At 41.2% G+C, this 25,085-nt stretch overlaps 1 protein-coding gene across 1 annotated transcript in view; it reads left to right on the forward strand.

The window, feature by feature from the left end:
* Nucleotides 1-25,085, forward strand: part of DNAH5 (dynein axonemal heavy chain 5) — a 232,406-nt gene that overhangs the window by 196,756 nt on the left and 10,565 nt on the right. The window contains 10 exon segments of the mRNA XM_032594188.1: nucleotides 741-855; nucleotides 1,351-1,541; nucleotides 5,830-5,951; nucleotides 7,976-8,125; nucleotides 11,652-11,897; nucleotides 15,845-16,064; nucleotides 17,353-17,558; nucleotides 18,174-18,377; nucleotides 20,525-20,740; nucleotides 22,841-23,053. Coding sequence (XP_032450079.1) covers nucleotides 741-855; nucleotides 1,351-1,541; nucleotides 5,830-5,951; nucleotides 7,976-8,125; nucleotides 11,652-11,897; nucleotides 15,845-16,064; nucleotides 17,353-17,558; nucleotides 18,174-18,377; nucleotides 20,525-20,740; nucleotides 22,841-23,053 — 1,883 coding nt within the window.

Consider the following 25,085-nt stretch of genomic DNA (forward strand, 5'->3'; position numbering starts at 1 on the left):
AGACCTTTTAAAGAACGTCTGACTACAGTTTTGAAATTTAAGGAATTAGTGCAGCGTTTGTGGGCTGCTCATTAATTCTTTATCATTTGGTCACAATGAGCCGGTGTTTTGTTTGCAGTCTTTGTATTAGGAAGGTAGTTCCTTGGTCTCCTGGGAGTACTTTAGTCTTACTCAGCAATTTGCAAAGCAGTGTTGTTCATTGGTTACAAGGGGGGCCTGCTAAAAGAACTCAGTTCCCTTTAGAAAATTATCATTCTTTCTGAAAAAAATAATCAAAACAGCATCGTCTGCTGCTGGAGAGTCAGAAGCATCATCTTTGCGATGATGCCTTGTTTTGCCAACCTGACCCCAAGCTTAGTCAAGGCTTCCTCATGGAGCTTAAGAATGAGGTCCATAAAATGCGTACACACTTTGCTGCGTGTTAGAGTGTTTGCGATCCCATCAGTTACCTTTTCTACCTATAAAAAAATATAGTGAAATTCATAAGGGTTCTAAATCCATAAGAGGTTCTAAAATGGAAAAATGCTGTGTGATAAACACAAATAGCAGAGTGCTTACACAGAGCTTATAAATAAGAGTTAAATATATATAATGAGCATTGCTCGAGACCCTCAGAGCTGGTAGATAGTCATTGATAAAAATAAAACTTGTTGTTTTCATTTAGCGTTTAGGCTGGTCTGGGCACAGATCATTTATTTTCCACCCTCGTAGCACAAGCAACCTTGCTCTCTGTCTTTCAGTGGCAACACGGGGCAGCATCCTGTACTTCCTCATCACTGAGATGCGCTTGGTTAATGAAATGTATCAGACTTCGCTCCGCCAGTTTCTTGGCTTGTTTGACCTTTCCTTAGCCCGGTACGTCTGCACTCAGGAAGCCAAGCTAATTCTATATCTGTGGGCTAGAATGATGACATTGCATTTGTAACTTCTTTTCCTTTTGCTACTGAGTCTTTTTTTCTTTTTTTAATCTAAGTGTAGTGTAATTACCAGGGTGTTAACAAATCATTCTCATTTGTCATTTTATGCTCAGAGACAGGCCCATCAACTCTTCATCCATTGATTGATCCCTTTGGTTTTGTGTGTTTCTGTTACACAAGAAAATTCCCAAGACTTTTTTTTTTTTTGTGAGTGACAGTACCCTGCGGGTAAAATCGATGTAGGCAACATTGAGGATTCTGTTATGTTATTTTATGTTGAGAGAATGCTTGTTATTTTCGCTTGAGGATGCTGATTCTTGTGTACAAAGGAACTGGCTCACCAAAGTTATGTATTTGCCGTTAAAGAAGTTGTTTTTATGGACAATGGGAAAGGGCGGTGGGGTAAGCTGGGTTTAAGTGTTCTCTCCTCCAGGTCGGCCAAGAGCCCAATTACAAGCAAGAGGATTGCTAATATCATTGAGCATATGACTTATGAGGTTTACAAGTATGCAGCCCGGGGATTGTATGAGGAGCACAAGTTCTTATTCACCTTGCTGCTTACCCTGAAGATCGACATCCAGAGGAACCGAGTGAAGCATGAAGAGTTTCTCACCTTTATCAAAGGTCAGTATAACAATAGAAAGCGTTGTACACGGGTCCAGATGTAGGAATTCTTTGAAGGTCTTGTGCGGTTGTTTTTTTTTTTTTCTGGCTACAGTAGTTTCCTTGCACGTCATTGGAGATTGCGTATACGTGAAATACTTTATTTGTTCGTTTATTGCATGAATATTTATTGAGAACCCACTACTGTATGCCAAGGCACAGACTAGGCACTTGGGGCACATCATAAAACAACAAGTAAATTGTGTAGTATGGGAGAAGCTAGTAGGCACTATAGAAAAAGCAAAGCAGGAAAAGGGGGATGGGGAGTTACAGGGTATGTGGACTGGGAATTAACATTCTAAATGGGATATTTAGTGGGGTATCTAATGGGTAGGCCTCCCTGAGAGATGGACAAGTGAGTAAAGGCCTGGAGGAGCAGGGGTCGCTGGCCTTGGGGACTTGCAGAGGAAGAGTATCAAAGGAAGACAGCATCAATGCTCTGGTGGGAGTCAAGCCTCCCATGACTGAGGCTGGAGACATGGTGTGTGTGTGGAGGGGGGGGGTGATTGTGGAGCTCATCCTGCAGATACTGATTCTGTATCTGTTGAGGCATTGCTCGCAGGCAGGTCCCCTGTGCCACTGCACAATACAGCCCAGTGGAAGGCTAGGAAACAAATTTGCTGTCACGTTCTTGAATGTCTGGACAAAAAATATTTAAAGTAACTGTGGAAATGATGCTCGGGTCGAAATGGCTTTATCTACTACACCTTTCTAAGCCATCTCTTTATAGATGAGACACAATTTTATCTACAGTAGGTGGGGGGGAGATTTTCATGTTTACCTGGAGAGTAGATTTGCAGAGGAACTTGAAAAGGACCCTGAAGGAGCAGTAGGGAAGGGGTGTGGGTAGGCACATGCTGTGCCCTGGGGGGGGGGGGTGTGGGTCCACAGCCATATGTGAATAAATGCATATTCGTGTTTGTATAAATATGCATTTGCATATGTATCTTATAGAAACAACAAAGACTCATTTGGTTACACTTGAACTTAGAAATGTATGATTTATGGGGCATCTGGGTAGCTCAGTCCGTGAAGCATCCGACTCTTGGTTTTGGCTCAGGTCATGATCTCAGTGTCCCAGGGTCGTGAGATCAAGGTCTGTGTTGGGCTTTGTACTGACAGCCCAGAGCCTACTTAGGATTCTCTCTCTCTCTCTCTCTCTCTCTCTCTCTCTCTCTCTCTCCCTCTCTCTCTGTGCCTCCCCTGCTCTTGGTTTCTCTCTCTCTCTCTCAAAATAAAGAAACTTAAAAAGAAAAAAAGAAATGTATGATTTATGGACAATCTCTCTCTCTCTCTCTCTGTCTTTAATTCTTTGTCTCTAACCCTCGAACTCTTGCTCCTTAGGTTTCTTTATTTTTCAGTTTTCCTAAATCGGAGCACGTGGATGAACTGGGGAGACATCCCTTAAATGTTTGGTGTCGGGGTTGACTTCTTCACCGAGCCCTTCCAATAATACTGTCTCATTGACTGGTCCTCCAGCTGATGGGCATTTACTGTGGCAAGTTGTTCCCGACAGCCTCAACTCAGGCACGAAATGCATTTCCTCATGAAATGCATCCAGGTCTGGTTGAAATACCGTAAAGTGTGTTACAGTTTGGCATGATGATAGCAGATGTGGGATTAGGTTTAGCAAGACTAAGTGAAAATAGTGACTTTGCTGATTTCTTGATGAGTGTCTCAAGCAGATTCTTTAACCTTTTTTCAGGCTTCAGCCTCCTCAGCTGTAAGACAAGGATAGTCAAATCTACATCATCAGATTCTTGAGAAGTCATACAATTTCTGTAAATCTCGGCACATGGAACGTGTTCAGCAAATGATAGGCATTGTGATATTTTCTTTAGTATTTTAGTTTGTTTTGATTAGTCCCCGGCTGGCGTAGGCTGGACAGCTTTTGTGGGTCTTTGGCATTCAACAGTTTTAGAATGCTGCTTTATGAAACAGAGTGTCAGAAGAAACTTCGGAATGCAGTTTCGTTGTAAGATTGCTCTTTGCTGGTTATGTTTGGTGACAGTTATCCAGTGAGTGAACTCCTCTGCAGAGGGAGTTCACTTGTTTGAAAATGTTATTTAAAGATTTTTTAAAAATGTTTTTGATTTTTTTTTAACATTTATTTATTTTTGAGACAGAGAGAGAGCATGAACAGGGGAGGGTCAGAGAAAGAGGGAGACACAGAATCTGAAACAGGCTCCAGACTCTGAGCTGTCAGCACAGAGCCCGACGCGGGGCTCGAACCCACGGACCGTGAGATCACGACCTGAGCCGAAGTCAGACGCTTAACTGACTGAGCCACCCAGGCGCCCCCGTTTTTGATTTTTTTGAGAAAGAGAGAGAGAGAGTGAGGGAGGAGGGGAGCAGCAGATAGAGAGGGAGAGAGAAAATCCCAAGCAGGCTCTGTGCTGTCAGTGCAGAGCCCGACTCGGGGCTTGAACTCCCGAACCGCGAGATCATGACCTGAGCCAAGATCAAGAGTGGGATGCTTAACCAACTTAGCCACCAGGCACCCTGAAAATGTTATTCAGATAGCAACAGTACTTTGATACTGGTCTTTTAATTTGCTCATCTCCAAGGTGGGAAAGGATCAGTCCAGATGGCGTGCTAAATCTGCTTTGGCTATACCACTTTATAACTGTGTGGTGTAACTAGTATACATTTTTTGTTATAAGAACACATCATTTTTACGAAGTATTACCTTAAAAATTGGAACTTACTTTTTCCGAAAGTAAGGGTTTCCAGAATGAAAGCAACGGTGTAAGTCTCAATCATCTTGAGAATTTATTTTGAATTATTCCTATTCCAACCATTTATTCATCAGAAGTACATTTACTCCGGTGCCATATTATCCAGGAACACATCTGTCCCCAACCCATTACAATCATTCTCTGTGGCCCATTGTACACTGTTAAAGCAGATAAGATATTCATGACACAGTTACTCTCTACAAAACAATGAATAATGCTTTGGTTGCAAGGAACACCCTTTCCTTCCCATAAATAGCTTCTCCCTAACTCTCTAGTGAATATCTTATTCTTTTGAGTTTGTTGGAAAATGGACGGTTTCCATAGAAATTGGTATGACATTTTTCAACACAATGCCACTGTCCTTAGGTCTTTACTCCCTGCCATTAAAGCAATCTGTTTTGATTTTGTGAGTTAATAATCTTATCAAAATTGCTTCAAGGCCACACTTACCTTCTTGGAAATATACTCAGATGGATTTGGCAAAAGATAGTAATTTAGTGGGGTCCATGGGGTACCTGGATAAAGTAGAGATTGGCTCAATAAATATCTTGAGTATTGTTATTTGTTCATGACCTGCTCTGTTCAGAAAAGGATTTTAAAGGTAACCAAATGCATTGGTTATATTCTTTTAAGAATTATACTTGGAACATATTTTCCCTGAAACATTTTAATAGATGGTGTTTATTGAACAGTATATTATATCCTATAAAGACTTTCTAACTCTTCCTCTGACTTAAAATATGACTGTTTACACATTTAGTTTTTCTGAGGTGAGCAACCATAACATTTTAAGGTGTCATTTATTTTATGGTACTGTGAGAGTTACATGAATCGCATGAGCTTAGGTAAATCAGCAGCAAGATAAGAGTCACTACCCAATGGAAATATTTGCTGTGGTTAGACTGACCAAAAATAAGTGATACAACACAGGATCCTTCAATGTGCTCAAAATGGATATAGATAATATACTGATTTATAGATGAGAACTCTTTAAACACATGTAATGCTGCTGACATTTCTAGATAAATTCTCTCCTTGAAAGAGCTTGTGTGAACATCATGCACTTCTTAACATTGACAGTAGCTACTCATTTAGTGACCCTCTGCTCTGGTCTTGATCCCATTTCGTGTGCTTTACACATGTGTTTTCTGTCATTCTGTCATTATCACAACATCCAGGCTTCATTATTCCCAGCGTACATATATTTGGAAACAGAGACACAGACAGATGAGCTACGTTGTCCCAGACCTTGGCCAGATGGGGCTAGGACAGAATTCAGCATCCTCCTGGGCCACACTTATATTGCTGATTCTCAAGTGTGTTTTTCTAAAATCATCTATTCCTTTATTAAATTTTAAAGCTTGTCCATTATGATGACACATTTCTGAGTTAAAAAAATGTCAAGGTTGTAAAATAGTTAAAATGAAAAGTGTAAGCAAAAGCTTTTGTAAATAGACTGTTTTAGAGTAAAGAAAGAAAAGTCTAGTAACTTTATATGTTTAATTTTAAAGGAGGTGCCTCATTGGACCTTAAAGCTTGTCCTCCTAAACCATCCAAATGGATCCTGGACATGACCTGGCTGAATTTAGTGGCACTCAGCAAACTTAGACAGTTTTCTGATGTCCTTGATCAGGTAACTTGTGCTTTGAATAAACTTATGGCTGTGTCACGGGGAGCAGCTTCCTGATTTATCACCAGCTACAGTATTTGCAGAAGAGAGATTTTTTTCACTTTGTCACTCATACAATGGTATTACCAGTGTTTGACCTTGCTCATGCTCACTCAACTCTCTGATAAAGCGAACTCCACCCAAGTTTAACTACTATTATCCTGTACCATATGTCAGTATCACCAACTGGAGATCCACAAGTGGGGAAACTGATAGATTTAATTAGATCATTAGATACAGTTAAGAGGAGATTGAATGGAAAAAAAAAAATACAAAGAGACTGTATCTAAATGCCTGCCCATTTGTCCTTGTCTCTCTTCTTCTTCCTCTCCTTGTCCTTCCACCATTATATTGCTTTAGCCAGGCATCTGGACTTACATCTAATGCCATTGCTTGGCCCCTTATCTTTACAAGTTATCGTCCTTTCCCAATCAGCCAATTCCCTATGAATTGTGTATGTACTGGGATCATGGAAGTTGGGTCTGGAGAGTTCAGTTGAGACAAACCAGGAAACAGATTCTTAAAAATCAGAAGACCAGAGAGGTCACACTGACAGCAAGGTGGCTTTATTCAGCCACGAGTTGTAGGCTTTTTTATGACCAGAACCTGTGCTAAGGTTGGTTCTTCACTTTCCTCCCAGTTTAAGTTGACCAGAAGCTTAATGTTCAGCTTTTTAAAAATGCTTTGTATGTTTTTATGTATTTTTATGTTTTGGCCTATGTCTGGTGATCTGTGTTATTTCTACCATGTAGTGAAATAACTTTCATTTGGGAGGTTTTAATGCACTCTAGCTTATTCCCCTCGAAGGTGACTGCTAGTGGCCTTTCCTGGACCGATATCTGTTCAGTAACAATTGCTGTCTTCTGGAGATTATCTTGTGCTGAAATCCCTCCATGTCATATAGTCTTTGATGACTGAGGGAAGTTATTGTTTTTTACTCGTATATGATACTTTCTTTTTTTTTTTTAATTATTTTTTTTTTCAACGTTTATTTATTTTTGGGACAGAGAGAGACAGAGCATGAACGGGCGAGGGGCAGAGAGAGAGGGAGACACAGAATCGGAAACAGGCTCCAGGCTCCGAGCCGTCAGCCCAGAGCCCGGCGCGGGGCTCGAACTCACGGACCGCGAGATCGTGACCTGGCTGAAGTCGGACACTTAACCGACTGCGCCACCCAGGCGCCCCTATGATACTTTCTAAATACAGATCTGGAATGCCTTTTCCTTTGATTAGGCCTCCCAGAAATATACCAGGGGCTTTAATCGAAGGGAATATACCAGAGAACATAGGATTACATTTATCTTCAGATGTTGTTTGTTTGTTCTATGTTTTTGAGATGATTACCGACAGAATGCTTGTCTCTCTGTGAGTTTTTTAAGCTCTAAAGGATAATGGACTGTATTCTTTTCCTCTTTCTCAATTACCTATAGGAAACATGTGTATCATTATTCATTTGATGATGATATGAAATGGTATATTTCAAATTACTCTAGATTAATAGAATATTGACCAAAAAGCTTTTTGTTCAATAATAAACATGCATTAAATGTCTTCTTTTGTGCCAGGAGTGGTCCTGGGAAATGAGGAAGCATATGTGAATAACTAAATGAATTTGTTCTTGATCATGAGAGGATTTCATGGAGCAAATCAGATTTCCTTAAAATAATGAAAATGAGTTTTCATTGATTTCTTTATTCCTTACAAAATTGTTACCACAAAGGCATTAGAAGATATTAAACAAATCAAGACTCTCCCTACTTCAAAAACTAGCTGTAAGCTGGCATTAATACAGAGTGACTTTAGCGTAAATCACATTTGATTTTAGGCTTCCACACTTTTTGCTACTAGAATATAAAATAATCAAAAGGTCAAAGGATATCTTTCACACATGTCTGGAATGGTCAGAAGGTTTGATGAAAAATATCTGTGAACTATTACTAAAAGATTTTCTTGTGCTGTGATGCAATTCTTATCCCCTGATATTTCAGATATCAAGAAATGAGAAAATGTGGAAAACTTGGTTCGATAAGGAAAACCCTGAGGAAGAACCCCTTCCAAATGCCTATGATAAATCTCTTGACTGCTTTAGACGTCTTCTCCTTATTAGATCCTGGTGTCCTGACAGAACCATTGCCCAGGTAAAAAGTACATATTAGAAAAAATAGGAGAATATATATTTTTTAAGATTTTTATTATTATTATTTTTAAGTAATCTCTGCACCTAGTGTGGGGCTTGAACCTACAACTCTGAGATTAAGAGTCACATGCTCCACTGACTGAGCCAGCCAGGCACACCTGGGAGAATATATATATATATATATGTATATATATATATATATATATACATATATATATGTATATACATATATATATATATTTTTTTTTAATTTAAATTTTAGTTAACATACAGTGCAGTGTTGGTTTCTGGAGTAGAATTCAGTGATTCATCACTTACATATAATACCCAGTGCTCATCCCAACAAGTACCCTCCTTAATGCCCATCACCCATCTAGCCCATTGCCCACCCATCTCCTTCCGTCAACCCTCCATTTGTTCTCTAGAGTTAAGAGTCTCTTATGGTTTGCATCCCTCTCTCCTTTTTTTTCTTTTCCCCTTCCCATATGTTCATCTATTATCTTTCTTAAATTCCACATATGACTGAGATCGTGGTATTTGTCTTTCTCTGATTGACTTATTTCACTTAGCATATACACTCTAATTCCGTCCACATCATTGCAAATGGCAAGATTTCATTTTTTATGGCTGGGTAATATTATATTCTATTGTATATATGTAGCACATCTCCTTTATCCATTCAGCAATTGATAGACATTTGGGCTCTTTCCACAGCTTGACCGTTGTTGATAATGCTGCTATAAATATTGGGGTGCATGTGTCCCTTTGAATCAGTATTTTTGTATCCTTTGGGTAAATACCTAGCAGTGCAACTGCTGGATCGTAGGGTAGTTCTGTGTTTAACTTTTTGAGGAACCTCTAAACTGTTCTCCAGAGTGGCTGCATTCCCACCAACAGTGCAAGAGGGTCCTCCTTTCCCTAGGAGAATATTTTTAAGGAGAGTTTCCTTTGAAATATAAAGAAATGTTGAAAATTTTAATCCCAATGTGAATTTATTCTTCGAGGCTTCTTTGGAATTTTCTAGCAATACCTATGTGCAAAATGAAAAAATAAACAAATATAGCGAGGTGTACGTTTGGGCTAAATGATTTACTAATCTTCTTTGTTCTAGATAGTACAAGAACGAATGAGAATGCCATGTTTTTAAGTTGTCACATAGGTATAACGTAAAGGTGATGTATTGCTCTTCCATACCATTTTTATATTAACTTAGACGTGATATGCCTGCTCCATTTTGTTAGTAGTAAAAGAACGTTTCTTTAAATAGGAATGATGAGAAGGCACTAGGAGGAGAGGCAGGTGAGAGGGTAGCACAGTATTCCCAAATCTATAGTTGTGATCCCAGAAAGTCTCACCAGCCCTGAGGCAGGAGTTGGCTTAAGATTCCTTGAATTTTACGTATGGTTTAAATGTGAATCCTGCCTCCAAAAGATCCATCTTTTCAAAGACCGTTAATTTGCTGGCCCACCATCATGGAAATGTCACTGCTAACAAGACCTGCGGTGTCCTGCCTTCACATGAAAAACTCAGCTTGAATATTCAGCTCAGGTTGATTCCTTAGGTGCTTCTCCCAAGAAGCCATATAGTAAAAATAGGCTGGGTTTATAATGGGATGTAGGAAGTTCAGCGCTTCACTCTCCAGAGGGAGCATTAAAACCGTATGGAGTAACCATCTCCAAAATCCATGTAGGTACCAAGGAATCATGAAAACAACTAGATTCAATGATTTATTGAGAAAAGAAAAATGAGTTTTGCAATGCAGGGCAACTGAGATCACCCTTCCTTCAGTTTTTCTTCTCAGCTTCATTACTTTTATCTTGCCCAAAAGAATTGTCAAACTGTTGCCTTAAGGACAATGTAGAAAGTTCAAGTCGTTCGTTTCTTTCTTTCTTTCTTCTTTCTTTCTTCTTTCTTTCTTTCTTTCTTCTTTCTTTCTTTCTTCCTTCCTTCCTTCCTTCCTTCCTTCCTTCCTTCCTTCCTTCCTTCCTTTCCTTCTTTCCTTCTTTTTCTTTCTTTCTCTTTCTTTCTTCCTCCTTCCCTCCCTTTCTTCCCCTCTTTCTCACTTCCTTCCTCCCCTCTTTCCCTCCTCCCTCCCTCCTTCTCTTTCTTTATTACTTCCTCTACTTTCTCCCTCCCTCTCCTTTCATTCTCTCCCTCCCTTTCTCTCTTCCTTCCTTTTTACCCCCTCATGTAACATTTTATTTGGTTCAGTGCTAAAATTTAAGTCTACAAGCTCCTTTGTAACTTTGTCATCTTCATCCTGGCGTCTGCCATCTATAGGCTGGGCACAGCCATGGCTTCCTAACTGGAAGCCTTCTTGCTTGCTCCTTCTTGCCCACCCTAGTCAATCCTGTATGTTCTAGAAGAAATGGAAATAAGATATTCTATTCCTTGGCTTTTAAAGTCTTTCAGTGCTTTCCCATGGCCCCTATGATAACACCCAAGTCTTAAGATCTAGAAGTCCTCTCTGGAAAAATGTTTTCTCCTCTGAAATTCTTATGCTCACATTATATTCCTTTTGTGATTTTCAACCAGACACCTTCTTGGGAAGCATATTAGAAGGTCTACAGTGTTTCTCTGGGAATGAAAGTGGGGTCCTACTAAGGTCCACCTCACCAAGACTCACTTTACCCTGCACCTGGAAAAGTTACAGTTCATGTTGTACCCACACCTGGGCTCTGCTTATTATGTGAGAGCAATTCTTCTGGGGAATCCCACCGGGGATAAAAACGTGGGTCTTACTCTAATGGGGTGGGAGAAGATAACAGAATGGAAGGAAGTTTTTCTTTGAGGGCACCCAATTTTTACCAGAGGGAGAATATAGACTAAAGGTCATACTCACAATAGTATTTTATCGAACATAACTATTTTACCTTATTTGAAAAGAGACTGTGTTGTTAGTCAAAATATTTATGTATGGTTGATAAGTTGACATAGCCTGTGATACTGCAAGCATGTATTTCAGTCAAACCAAAATTAACGGTAAGGGAGATAAGCCAAAAATGGAAAGATATGACAATGATTAGGAGAACAATTATGGACTAAATCTTTAAAACATTAATTCATTCATTCAGGGAGTGTCTAATGTATTTCATTCAATAAGAAGTCATTCAGTAGTTATCTATTGGTAAGTATCCATTAAACCCCAGGCATTGTGCTGCTTACTTGATTATTGGAATGCATATGCATTTCTCTTAAAGCATCCTAAAGAATACAGTTGCCTAATATTTTACATTTTTTAATGTACCAGGAAGTAGCCAGCGTATTGAACCAGGTTCCAGACAAGGAGTCCACCAACTTGGGTTCTGGTCTTTGAACTGTGCGATGTGTGTTGGCAAATAACACAGCCCCTCCACCTATGGAGTGGAGATAGAACAAGAAAAATGTCTATGTCCTATTTCCCTAAGCAGAATTTCTCTGGGCATCAAGATAATCTATAAAAATGAACTTTGGAAGCCACAGTGCATCAGACATGCACATGAAGGGGATAGAGCCACTTTTTGTGACTCCTATACTGTCTTTGACAGGCCCGCAAGTACATCATGGACTCCATGGGAGAGAAGTATGCGGAAGGTGTTATCCTGGACTTGGAAAAGACGTGGGAGGAATCTGATCCGCGGACACCACTCATCTGTCTCCTGTCTATGGGCTCAGATCCCACGGATTCCATCATTGCCCTGGGGAAGAGATTAAAAATAGACACCCGTTATGTGTCCATGGGCCAGGGCCAGGAGGTCCATGCCCGCAGGCTCTTACAACAGACCATGGCGAATGTGAGGCCAAATGTCTACTCTTATGTTGTTGATATTGCAGGTTGTAGAATAGCAATGCAGGAAAGAACTTGAGCATCAATAAGAATTTAAATTTATGTACTGTGTGTTATTCACTAAAGAGGGAAAAGTATAATATCTATTAGGAAATTTTCATGGAAAAATTAGATATAATTTAAGACTTTTTCTGCTGAACCTTGACTTATGGAAAACTTAGCCAACCAGAACATGTTATTTCCCAACCAGTTTGCATAATGCTAAGCCCCACTCCAGATCTCGAACCCTCAGTGGGGTCTATAGCCCCCAACTCTGCCTCCACCCTATGCTCCGGCCCTTCCAGCTCTGCTCTTGGAATCCCCACATTCCAGAATCCACCATACCATGCCTTTCTTGAGTTCCAGAATGCATAATCTATGCCCTGGAGTCCCCCATGCCTGGCCCAGGTTTCAGAGGCCAGGAATCTGCCATGACCCTGCAGTGGTACCAGAGGTTTTAGGAAACCTGGCTTGTCACCTTCCAGGCGGGGCTCCTAGAACCCTCTGATGCTTGCAAATTCTGTAGCATGCAGAGCATGCCATACTCAGGCCTCACGTGGGGGCCACCGTATGGTAATCTTGCAAATGGGATAGCCACACCCAGAGCTGGGGCACTTTCAGGGACTTAAATTAACTGAATGCTCAAGGTCCTTCTTCCATTTCGTCTCTAGAATTCCATCTCCAGGACAGGGCACTCATGTGTTTACTCTGGTCTGGCATGTCCAGCTCTGCCTGTAGGATCCCTCACCCCTGCTCCCCTCTTCTTCCACGCTTTGACCAAGCAGGGAGGGCAGAAGCACTTGGCTTCTCATTCCTCCTGGAGAACGTGCAGTTTTGGTCTAGATGCCTTTCTGGCTTTTTTTTTAGACCAGACCTACTCCTTCTTCTCTGAGTCTGAGCTCTTTCCCATATCTCAAACCTCTTTCGGTACCCTCCAGGGAGTTCCCCTGCTGACAACATAACTGGCTGTCTTCACGCCCTCCCAAACCCCCATCGCCAGGCCAACCACGAAGCCACTGGGTTCTAGGTCCTGGCCGCTCAATCTAGACCCTTATTGCTGTGCTGCGTCCTGGTCCATTTCCTCCGGTCTAGACCTGAACCTACCAGGTTCTGGAACCCCCACATTTACCTTGCACCTCTTCTGTTCCCAAATTGTGCCCGGCCCCTGCTTTGGTGAAGGTTCGGGATGGGAAGTGGGTGCTCACATATGCCGTGCTACGTCTGAGCATTTGATCTGCAGTTGGGAGGGCACAGTGTGCCCAGAGATGAAAACAAGCATCTACATTTAAGAATGCCTGGCCTCTCCCTCCTCTTGGCCTCCTCTCCTCTCTTCCCTCCCTTCTTTTCACTTCCTCTGTTCCTCCCTCCGCATATTACTATGCTTAGAACAAAAACACCGACACTATTTAACTCTAATTTAAAATAAACAGGTGTTTAATAAATACAGTTTCAGGAAACTAAATTAGAGTATAAATGGAATAAGTCAGTTTATCCATGTTTTCTGTTTAGTAGTTTAGTTTGAAGTAGAAGAAAAAAATCTTTATTATTATTATTAGTGTGATTATAAATTGTCAGAGGTTACAGTTTTTTTACAAGTTTTCTAAGAAAGGCTTGAGGTGGAGCCCCTGGCTGGCTCAGTCAGTAGACCGTGTAACTCTTGATCTTGGGGTTGTGGGTTCGAGCCCTATGTTGGACGTAGAGATCAGTTAAAGCATAAAATCTATTTTCTTAATTTTTAACGTTTATTTTTGAGAGACAGAGAGACAGAGTGTAGGCAGAGAAGGGGCAGAGGAGAGGAAGACGCAGAATTGGAAGCAGACTTCAGGCTCTACACTAGCAGCACAGAGGCTGATGTGGGGCTCGAGCCCACAAACCGCGAGACCATGACCTGAGCCAAAGTCGGCCACTCAACTGACTGAGCCACCCACATGCTCCAAAACATAAAAATAACATAAAATAAGTAACACGTTAATAAAAAAAGAAAAAGGAGGGTTTGAGGCAATATGACAGGCAACACGGATGATCCACTCAGTAAGAAGAACACAAAACACTTAATACAGAATGTGGCAATTCCCAAGAAACAGACTCAGCTAACAGATTCCATGGGGAGGGTTGAAACAGCAAAGTTCTCAGATTCCCCTACACGCCGGCTGACAGAAAGCAGCTCAACCCTTTCTGTGGTTGTTATGTTTCACATTTAATTTTTTAAAAATTGTGAACAGTGCCAACTACATTTTTCAAGGGACCAACAATAGTTTCCTTATTCAGCAGCACTCTATATTCCTCAAGAAAATATAAGGGGATATGTGAAATTTCAGAGCAATCAGTTTTATACTAAGATTTTAGATTTGGTGCTTGGTTTATTTCTTGGAAAGAGAAATAACTCAGGCTGCACTAGTCAAACCTAAATGATCTGAAGTTACAGTCAAGAAAATAACTCCAGATTATGATCTGAATATTATAGATCATTTTAGCCAAACCGTTCTATAGATTAGATATTGAATAAATTATGACTACGTGAACTAAATTATTGCCTCTGTTGCTTTATGCAAGGAATATTCTTTTTTTTATTTAAAATTTTTTAAATGTTTGTTCATTTTTTGAGAGACAGAGACAGAGCATGAGTGTGTGTGTGTGTGGTGGGGGGGGGGTGGTGGCAGGCAGAGAGAGAGAGACACACAGAATCTGAAGCAGGCTCTAGGCTCTGAGCTGCCAGCACAGAGCCCAACGCAGGGCTTGAACTCATGGACTGTGAGATCATGACCTGAGCCGAAGTCGGACACCAAACTGACCGAGTCACCCAGGCGCTCCTATACAAGGAATATTCTTATGCTCATAAAATGCGTTATACAAAAGTAGGGCTTTTTGTGTTCTAAGGCTCTTGTCCTTAGAGTGGTCAGATTCCCCAGAGAAGGTTTTCCCACTGTTTAGAGGGTATATGCCCTACTGCCAGTATTCTGGGAACTCCACGGGAGAAGGGAGGTAATAGGCCTCAAAATTGAGTAGGTAAGTGTTCTTTCACCTGTCTTCATTGAGGTTCCTAGACCCTTCATGTGCGGATGTCCTCCAGTCTGGACCCTGTCTATTTTGCCCCCTAAAAAAATCAGCTTTCTCTTTTTCTTTGGCAGAGGCTCTTGTGTGAGCCCGTCTTTTCCATTTCCAGAGGAACATCTTAGCACCTACTCTTGAGTGTTTGATGTTATGTGGCATAAATCAGGTTACGTCTCAGGTTTCCTTGAATGCTACTTGAGGATTCAGCTTTGGGTCTGCTTTAAATGTTACTGATATTGTCTCCACCCTCACTGTCCTTGTACTTAAGAGTTCATGCCTTTAAAAATGTCTGTTTGAAGGGGTGCCTGGGTGGCTCAGTCGGTTAAGCGTCCGACTTCAGCTCAGGTCATGATCTCACAGTTTGTGAGTTCGAGCTCTGCATCGGGCTCTGTGCTCACAGCTCAGAGCCTGGAGCCTGTCTCGGATTCTGTGTCTCAGTCTCTCTCTGCCCCTCCCCGACTTGTGCTCCGTCTCTCTCTGTCTCTCAAAAATAAATAAAAATGTAAAACATAAATGTTCATTTGTTGTACTTCTCACGGAACATGGGAGGAGGCTGAGCTAAATGGATGCTTTCATCCAACCATCTGTACATGGCAGTGCTGTTACCTCTTTTGAGGCCTCACTGTGTTTTTTTTTCACAGCTCCTACCATACATTATCACTGCAGTTGGCATGCTGGTATGTTGAGGGACAGGAAAAATACACTTATCTCAACTAAACGTAATTGTATCCATAGATTTTTATCTGGATTAATTTAGTGCTTCTCTGTTAAATTTTAATTACTCAATTTCTAAAGGATGTCTTAGTTTGAATCTCTGGGTGAAGCATGAAATAGCCTAATTTCCATTTATTCTTGTTGACTTAGGGGGGATGGGCACTTCTGCAGAACTGCCATCTGGGGCTCGATTTCATGGATGAGCTAATGGACATAATTATAGAAACCGAGATCGTACATGATGCTTTCCGCCTATGGATGACCACCGAAGTTCATAAGCACTTTCCCATTACGCTCCTTCAGATGTCCATTAAATTTGCCAATGAGCCTCCACAGGGCCTCCGGGCAGGATTGAAAAGAACATACGGTGGTGAGTTGAGGAATACTTCCAAGTTTACGGGAGTTTTTGTGCTTCAGTTGTTTGCTTAAAGAAACGATAAAAACAATTAGCGACGATAGAGTTATAGCAGATTGTACTGTTACTTAACCTGATGAGGAGAGAACAGCACTCTTTGTCATGCGCCATGTGGAACATGCTCTCGTGGCATGAGGGAGTCAGCTCGTGCTTAGCCCTTTTCTATTTTTTCTGTTTTTCCACGTTACTCTGCTTTGGCCGGTGCCGTTCTCCAGCTGGACACCTGCCTTTTTATGGCAACATAATTTTGTCATTTATGGTCTTCATGCTCCATATGTAAAGTTGGCCAGTAGCCTCTTCCAGGAGGAGAGGCTGAATTAAAGTTATGACCTGCCTCCATCACATGAAGCCGTCTGAACAATGTACAGGTTTTTTTTGGAGTTGCTAACAAGGCTCAAACTTCCGTCAACCTATAAGATAATGTGGGGATAAAATAGATGTGGAAGGATGAGGGCAGTAAAACAACAAAATTCTAAATAAAAAGTGTACATATATATATATATATGTATATGTATAAAATAATTGTAGTTATTTGGGGAATATACTCAGCGTGTAGTAGGCTTCTATATACACTATTTTAATTAATAGTAAATTGTTAGTAGTGTATACAGAAGCCCATTGCAACCCGAGTACATGCTCCTAATAATAATAAAAATAGGCGCGCCTGGGTGGCTCAGTCGGTTAAGTGTCCGACTTCAACTCAGGTCATAATCTCACAGTCCATGAATTAGAGCCTCGCGTCGGGCTCTGTGCTGACGGCTCGGAGCCTGGAGCCTGCTTCGGATTCTGTGTCTCCCTCTCTCTCTCTGCCCCTCCCCTGCTCATGCTCTCTCTCTGTCTCAAATATAAATAAAAACATTAAAATTTTTTTTAAATAAAAAAAATAATAAAATTATTAGTAGTAGCAATTTAAATAATAGTGGTAGTATTTATTTTACTGCCCTCATTCTTCTACCTCTAGTTTACCCCCACATTATCTTGTCAGATTGGCAGGCACTTGATCCATGTTAGCAAGCCCCCGGCCACCTCCCCCAATCTCTTTGCAGGTATTTCAGAGAAAGATACCATCTGGACACCCAAAGGTTAATTATAATTGTTGTTGTATGAATGTGATAAAAATAATTCAAGGTAAGTGAAGTTTATTATCAGAAATGTACAAAAATGATTAATAGCGTATAAATGTAATAAAAAAAGAAAGATGTGTGAGTGATGGTACATTTTTTCACCCCACCGACCACGCCAGGTGTGAGTCAAGACCTGCTGGATGTGAGCGCTATGGCCCATTGGAAGCCCATGCTGTATGCCGTGGCTTTCCTGCACTCCACAGTCCAGGAGAGAAGGAAGTTTGGTCCCCTGGGGTGGAACATCCCCTATGAATTTAATCAAGCCGACTTTAATGCCACTGTGCAGTTCATCCAAAACCACTTAGATGACATGGAAGTCAAAAAGGTACTCTGTGCCCTCCATCTCATGCCACTCGCGATCGTGAGCGTAGGTGCCCGTGCCTGCCCAGCTTTGGGATTGATCCTGTAAGAGTGATGATCTTGTGTGGTTGCAGACATATCTCTAAGTCATGGCAACTGGATCACACTTGCCTCTTGATTTCAGATGAAAAAAAATGAACCAATTTTGATTATGTTATTATTTCTCAAAACCAAGTTGAAATTACATGTAAGACAACTTGAAAAGCTCTACTGAGGGGGGAAATGGCTGAGAAAAGTTGTTTTCTAAAATCCTAAAAAATGAAAATTAAAGCCTAGATAATTTTTGAAGCATGTGCCTTTTAAAGAGCTCCCTCAATCTTCTCAAAAACTATCTTCTTTTTTTCTGTTGAACTTAAAGTATGAAAGCATATAGATGCACCAAAGGAGTCTATTTTAAATCACGAGCATGAGATTTGAGTAATGCTCAGGTTTGTCTGTGTAGATTTCTTCCTGCACATTTAACATTGCTAATAAAGAAGGAACAACTGGCATCGATGATCACAAATACGTAGATGTTCCTTGGTGGGGAAAACCAGGATGAGACCATAGTTGTACACAGCTTTTCTGTAAATTCCCTCAGGGCGTCTCCTGGACCACCGTCCGCTACATGATAGGAGAGATCCAATATGGGGGCAGAGTCACTGATAACTACGATAAGAGATTGCTGACCACGTTTGCTAAGGTCTGGTTCAGTGAAAATATGTTTGGATCAGATTTCAGCTTTTACCAAGGATATAATATTCCCAAATGCAACACCGTGGACAGCTATCTTCAATATATCCAGGTTTGTCAACTTCAGAATTTTATGCATAGAGCAAATATCTGCAGCCTTTTGACCATTTGGATATTTATTTACACTGCAAATACTGCTTTTGAAATAATTTTTAATGGTGATACATACTCTCACTGTAGGTGCTTCCTTCCTATGTTTCTATTCACCTAACGGTTAAAATGTTTATATTTGTTCTGAGTGTGTATTTTGTGTGAATGCCCTCCCTCCCTTCTCATTTATTCCTCAGTGAGGAAGATTCTTTGGGGATAGGATAGGCCGGGCAGATTTTGAACTAGGGAAACCACACAAATCCCCTGGAGCTCTCCACTGTGGGATGTGAGACTTCAGGCAGCTGTAATGACTCATCCTGAGACCTCTGTTCCTTAATCCTGGCCCAGTGGAGGGCCTATGAGTATGTTCAGGAACCTGCTTTCCATAAGCACTTCCTGTCTCAACCTGGGCACTGGTGACGTTCAGGGTGGGATTCTTCTTTGCGGTGGGGTATAACCATATAGAGTGGTTAGCAGCATTCCTGGCCTCCCCCCACTAGCTGTCAGTAGCACCCCCACCCAGTTGTGACAATCAAAAATGTCTCCAGACATTGTCCCCTGGGGGTGGCATCTCCCCAGGCTGAAGAGTACTGCTCTCAGAAGGAATAAGGTAGATTGTGACTGGAAATTTAGGGGAAAAGATCTGATTTGTGTTTCACGGTGACTACATTTTCTGTCTCTATGCCTTGAATGCTTTAGATCATTATGTAGAATTCTCTTTTGCATCTATCTGCGATTTATCTCCAACTGAACAAACTGGAACACGACAGCCCCAAAGGGCTAAATTTATCAGTACATTTAGAGGTTCTGTGATTTATGTATGTAATGAGTTTATCATATATTATCACCTCTACACTTTTACTAATTCACATCAGAAAATATATTTGTTTTAACTGTACTATATATGTCTTTAAATCATCAGCACTGAATAGGAAAGTGCCTATGAAGATATAAATTTAGATATGCCCGTACATATCTTTATTTACATATACCTCATTGCCCAGTGAACTTGAGGCTGTTCATAAAAGACATTATGTAAAAAGGAATAAAATAATGGAGGAGAGTGCAGGAACAATATGAAGAAGACAATAATAAAGTTTAGGATAATATTCACATGTAGAAACAAATATCAAATTGTAGGTACATTTTCTTTCTTTCAAATAGCTGAGTTCTTTGCCCGCTTTTTCTGCTTCTGATTGTCTCTTGCAGTCTCTGCATTTTTAAAAAATGTTTATTTTTGATACAGAGAGAGAGAGAGAGAGAGAGAGAGAGAGCGTGAGTGGAGGAGGGGCAGAGAGAGAGAGGGAGACACAGAATCTGAAACAGGCTCTAGGCTCTGAGCTGTCAGCACAGAGCCCGATGCGGGGCTCGAACCTACAAACTGTGAGATCATGACCTGAGCCGAAATCGGTCGCTCAACCGACTGAGCCACCCAGGCGCACCCCCTGCACCAACTTTTTTTTTTTTTTTAAACTGTTTATCTATGTCTCTGCTTTTCCCTCGGACTTGGTTGCTCTCAATATTCCTCTTTGTTCCTAGTCCTCGTCTTTCTCCCTGGGACAGTACAGTTCCTGTTGTCAGCCTTCTTTGGGCCATAATTGCTAAAACTGTCATTGTCTGGCATCTCAAAAAACATAGTTACTGTTAGTTATACCACATTTATTTAAATGATTGGTTCGAATTAAATCAGACCTTCAGAAAACAAAGTACTAATCCGTAGCTCCCTTTTCTTATTTCACATATTCTAAAATAAGACAGTGTCTCTTTGATTACATTTGCCTGAGGTACAGCATTAGAGAACCATCAACTTACTATGTTTCTCATCGTTCATCTTCTTTTGAGGCAACTTTTGATTCTTTTCTGGAGAAAGTATTGAGATTGTAGCCTGACACAAATACGAGATCATGTAACTACTCGGCTTTTTGGGGAGGAGATTACTTTATGTTCTTTCTTTATTTTAAAATTCAAATATAGTTGACACGCAATGTTACATTACCTACCTTAATAAAACCTACCTACCTTAATAAAAACATTTGTTTCTTAAGACGGTATAATTTACCTGGTGTTCATGTCGGCCGTCTGGGCTTCCCTGGGGTCTTTGTTGCTCAGAGCCTGCCTTCCTGCGACAGCCCCGAGGTGTTCGGGCTGCATCCCAATGCCGACATTACCTACCAGAGCAAGCTGGCCAAGGATGTGCTGGACACCATCCTCAGCATCCAACCCAAGGACAGCTCTGGTGGAGGGGATGAGACCCGGGAGGCCGTGGTGGCCCGGCTCGCTGACGATATGCTCGACAAGCTACCCCCAGACTATGGCCCATTTGAGGTGAGTTGATGACATCCTGGCAAGATGTCAATGGTGGACGTGTCTGTCTTGTTGGGGGAGTGAGGAATAAGGAAGGAGGGCAAAGAGTGATTTTTCTGAAAGTGAAAGAATATTTAAAAACTCACTTCCTGAAGAACCAGCAAAAGAAGTTTTTATTTTTTATTTTTACTTATTTTGTTAAAGAAGTCTTTAATTTTTTTTTAACACTTATTCATTTTTGAGAGACAGAGAGAAACAGAGTGTGAGTGGGGAAGGGGCAGAGAGAGAGGGAGACACAGAATCAGAAGCAGGCTCCAGACTCCGAGCTGTCAGCACAGAGCCCGATGTGGGACTTGAACACACGGACTGCGAGATCCTGACCTGAGCTGAAGTCAGACGCTTAACTGACTGAGCCACCCGGGTGCCCCAAAGTTTTTAAATCTATAAATGTAATCACTTCAAAGTATAAATGATAAAAGAAACCTGACAAGAATGTTGATGTTCATAACTAGGTTTTAAGTATGTACCAATGGTTTAGGATTGTTTTTCTAGAACTTTCCCTTGAGGTGCTTCACATTATCATTTGTTCAAAGGAAAGTAATGTATTTTTAGAGTAAAGCACCTGATCATTTATTTTTTTATTTGAGAGAGGGGGGAAGGAGAGGGAGAGAGAGCATGAGTGGGGAAAAGGGGCTGAGGGAGAAAGAGAGAGAATATCAAGCAGGCTCCATGCTCAGTGTGGAGCTCAATCCCATGACCCTGGCATCTTGACCTGGGCCCAGAGCAAGAGTCAGATGCTCAACCAACTGAGCCACCCAGGCACCTCAAGCACCTGATCATTAAAAAAAAATGTTGTATAACATAATGCACACCTTAAAATTCCGGGCTTCTTAATTTCAGGGAGCCTGTATTTATATCATTAATGCATTGCAGCTTCACAGGTTTTGAAAATTAATTTGTCTTTTTAAAATGTAAGTAACTTGTAAGCAAAATTTATGAGTAGGAAAGTTAATTTCTTAGGCAGTTTAGCAAACGTTACTGAAAACATTTACCCTGAAGACATTTTTAAATCTTGGATAAGAACACAGGTGACTCACTTACTTTCCACATAGTCGTAATAGATGACCCAGACTAACCGTGTGACTCTTTTGTCACAGGACCATCATGTTCCTTTATATATTGACCTTTTCTACCTGGTTTTCTGACAGGAATCTGCAGCATTTTGTTTCTTTAGCATCCTATTCTTTTCCACAAAGCATGTCCTTTTGGTTGCTGGTGCTATAGACTGAACTCAAGGACTTACTGCCAAGGGAATAATTTCCCCTGGAAAAAACTGATCACTTGCTTGGAGAAAATCAATACTCTTATCAGCTTTCATAAGCACCTCTCATTGTTGTATCAGGAAAGAGGTCATTCATATCTAACAGTGGTTGAAATATTTATGAAGCAATAAAAGTATCTAAAAATATCATAACAGTAACATAAATAACTGCGGTAACTAATGGGGTTTAGGAGAGTCCGCTCCCTTTGGCTGACTTTGTCAATGCTGCCTGAGGCTAAAGCAACGCGGCCCAGCAGGGTAGCTGATTGATCCATAGAGGAGTCTCAGTAAATACTTGTAAGATGGGAATGGATGGCTGGGTGGGTGGGTTGGAGGAAGAACGGGTGAATGCTCTGATGGAAAGCACAGAAAGCTTTTAGAACAGAAGCCTAGTCTTTTGAAGCAGCCAGCAGAATGGTTGTGCATGTGTACCTGTCTGCTCGCGTGTGTGTGTGTGTGTGTGTGTGTGTGTTTGCAAGTCTTAGGCAGGCAGGTAAGTGAATGTTTCCCAGTAAGTGCAATTGCCGTTTCGAAGGCTGCGTGGTTATGGTCATGTGTTTCTCTTCTACTGCGAATGAATGGCTGCCTGTCCTCTCCCACATGGGATGAAAAATTGGCCGGTCATCTAACAGATGTTTCCTTTTATATTTCTTCTTTGTTTTCTGGCAGTGAAAAAAAAAAAATCTTAACCATTGATGGGATTGTAAGATTTGGGGTCTTTTCGGCAGCCCCAGGGTACCAGTTACATACACGTTTGTAGCTGTCACATTTTTAACACATGTTCAATGTCTCCACGGCAGGTGAAAGAGAGGCTGCTAAAGATGGGGCTGTTCCAGCCCATGAACATCTTCCTCAGGCAGGAGATAGACAGAATGCAGAGGCTGCTGACTCTGGTCCGCACCACCCTGACGGAGTTGAAACTTGCCATCGACGGCACTATCATCATGAGCGAAAATCTACGAGATGCACTGAATTGCATGTTTGATGCCAGAATTCCTGCTCAGTGGAAGAAAGTATGTTTTAGTCCGCTCTGATTCCACCTAATCACTTTATTGTTGTAAATAGCTGTGATCGGCAGGTGGAAAGCTTTTGGAGCGTAATTTACTTAAAAGGGTTCTTTTGTTTAGGGACTAATCCCCTTACTGGCTTGTATTTTGGGAGCATAGGTAGGGAAGGAGACTCTTTAGCATCTCCCACATATCAGGCACTCTGCTAGGCCATTGCATGTGTTATTTCATTTACATTTTGCATTTATTGCCCTCATTTTGCAGGTAAAGAATGTGAAATTGGGAGATGCTAAGTCTTTTCCCAGATCACACACCTAAGAAGTCCAAAAACCAGAATTTAAACCCCAGCTCCGTTGGACTTCAAAGCCCATGATGTTAGATTTATAGAAAGAAGTGTTCCTACACACACACACGCACACACACACATGCACGCACCAAAGAGAAACCTTTTTCCCTGCTCTGCCTGGAGGTAGTGAGCAAGTATATCTCCAGGTAACAAGAAAATGATTTAACAATATGCTTACTGATCACATGCTGGTGCTTGTGCTAAATGACAAGATGTGCTTTTGGTAAATACTTGTCTACTTGGAGTAGTAAAAGGAGTACCTGAGTATCTTTACCAAGCATTTCATGCATTGTGGGAGGTTATAAAGATTTGGGGGTGTGGCAGGAGGACTTGAGAGGGCAGGAGGCAGGGACCAGTTGTAGGGGAATATACGGGAGGGCAACATCTAGAAAAGGGATTGGGTCATGCAGTGACTGGACCTTTGGCCTTTTGGAAGCTGCTCGGGTAAATGGGAAGGTGAGACGTGACAGGGTTAGGACTGGCAGCCTCTCCCAGAAGAGACTCACTTAGCACTGGCACTCAGACATCTCACCCAGGGCTTTAGAAACGTAGGATCAGCTTTGCCCAGACTCCATCATATCCTCACCTCTAATGACTTCGTTCCCAAAGGCGGAGAGTTTTCTATCTGGACTGACTTTCCTCATTGGCCAGTGACAGAGGGAGAACCTTCCTGGTCACTGGCCATTGCGGGTTCATTCCTCACCGAACCAGCCCTCTCCACTTGGTCAGCACCTAGAAGGCTCTGGAACAGGGATCCTTGCCACGAGGCACCTTCACATAAACAGTTCCCTGTGCCTCACGTCAAATGTCGTATAAACACATCCCTTTCAGTTAACATGTCTATAAAGATAGGATAGAATGAGTTACCTAATTTTAAAGTGTGGTCTTTTTGGGGCGCCTGGGTGGCTCAGTCGGTTAAGCGTCCGACTTCGGCTCAGGTCATGATCTCACAGTCTGTGAGTTCGAGCCCCGCGTCAGGCTCTGTGCTGACAGCTCAGAGCCTGAAGCCTGCTTCGATTCTGTGTCTCCCTCTCGCTCTGACCCTCCCCTATTCATGCTCTCTCTCTCTCTGTCTCAAAAATAAATAAACGTTAAAAAAAATAAAAAAAATAAAGTGTGGTCTTTTTATGCAGGTTTGTATTCTATTCAACTTATTATCAGTCTTTGGAATCTCATTATCTCTTGAAAAATAGGCAAATTAAGTCTTAAGAATTTGAAATTCAAGTGGTATATATCTACATAGGATGATCACTACATTTATTCATACATAAAGTATTCCAATTATAATAAAATGATATAAAACATGATTTGGAGATACCTACGAGGACAGCTGCTGATAACACTAAGGACATATCCATCCCACTGTAATAATAGAAGTTCCACATGTGAATTCAGGCAGCATGTCACAGGCAATGAATGCAATTAATCTGTTGGTGGTAAGGGACCTGTGTTTCCGTTTCTGCTCCTTCATCAGAGGAAATAAAAGTTCATTCTAAGGGACAAGAACTTCAGAAAATAACTGTTGTTTGCCTCATTAAAAATGAGAAGTGGAGAAAGGTATGATTTATCATCCACAGAATATATTTTAAAGGGGCCACAAGCACATTTATGGAAATAGAAATCCTGTTTTGCAGTGTATCTATTAAAAATATAACCTGACGGGGAAAGAAAAAATGTAACCTGAGGAAAAAA

The sequence above is a fragment of the Lynx canadensis genome, chromosome A1 (assembly GCF_007474595.2).
Source record: "Lynx canadensis isolate LIC74 chromosome A1, mLynCan4.pri.v2, whole genome shotgun sequence".
In the NCBI taxonomy this organism is placed as follows: domain Eukaryota; kingdom Metazoa; phylum Chordata; class Mammalia; order Carnivora; family Felidae; genus Lynx; species Lynx canadensis.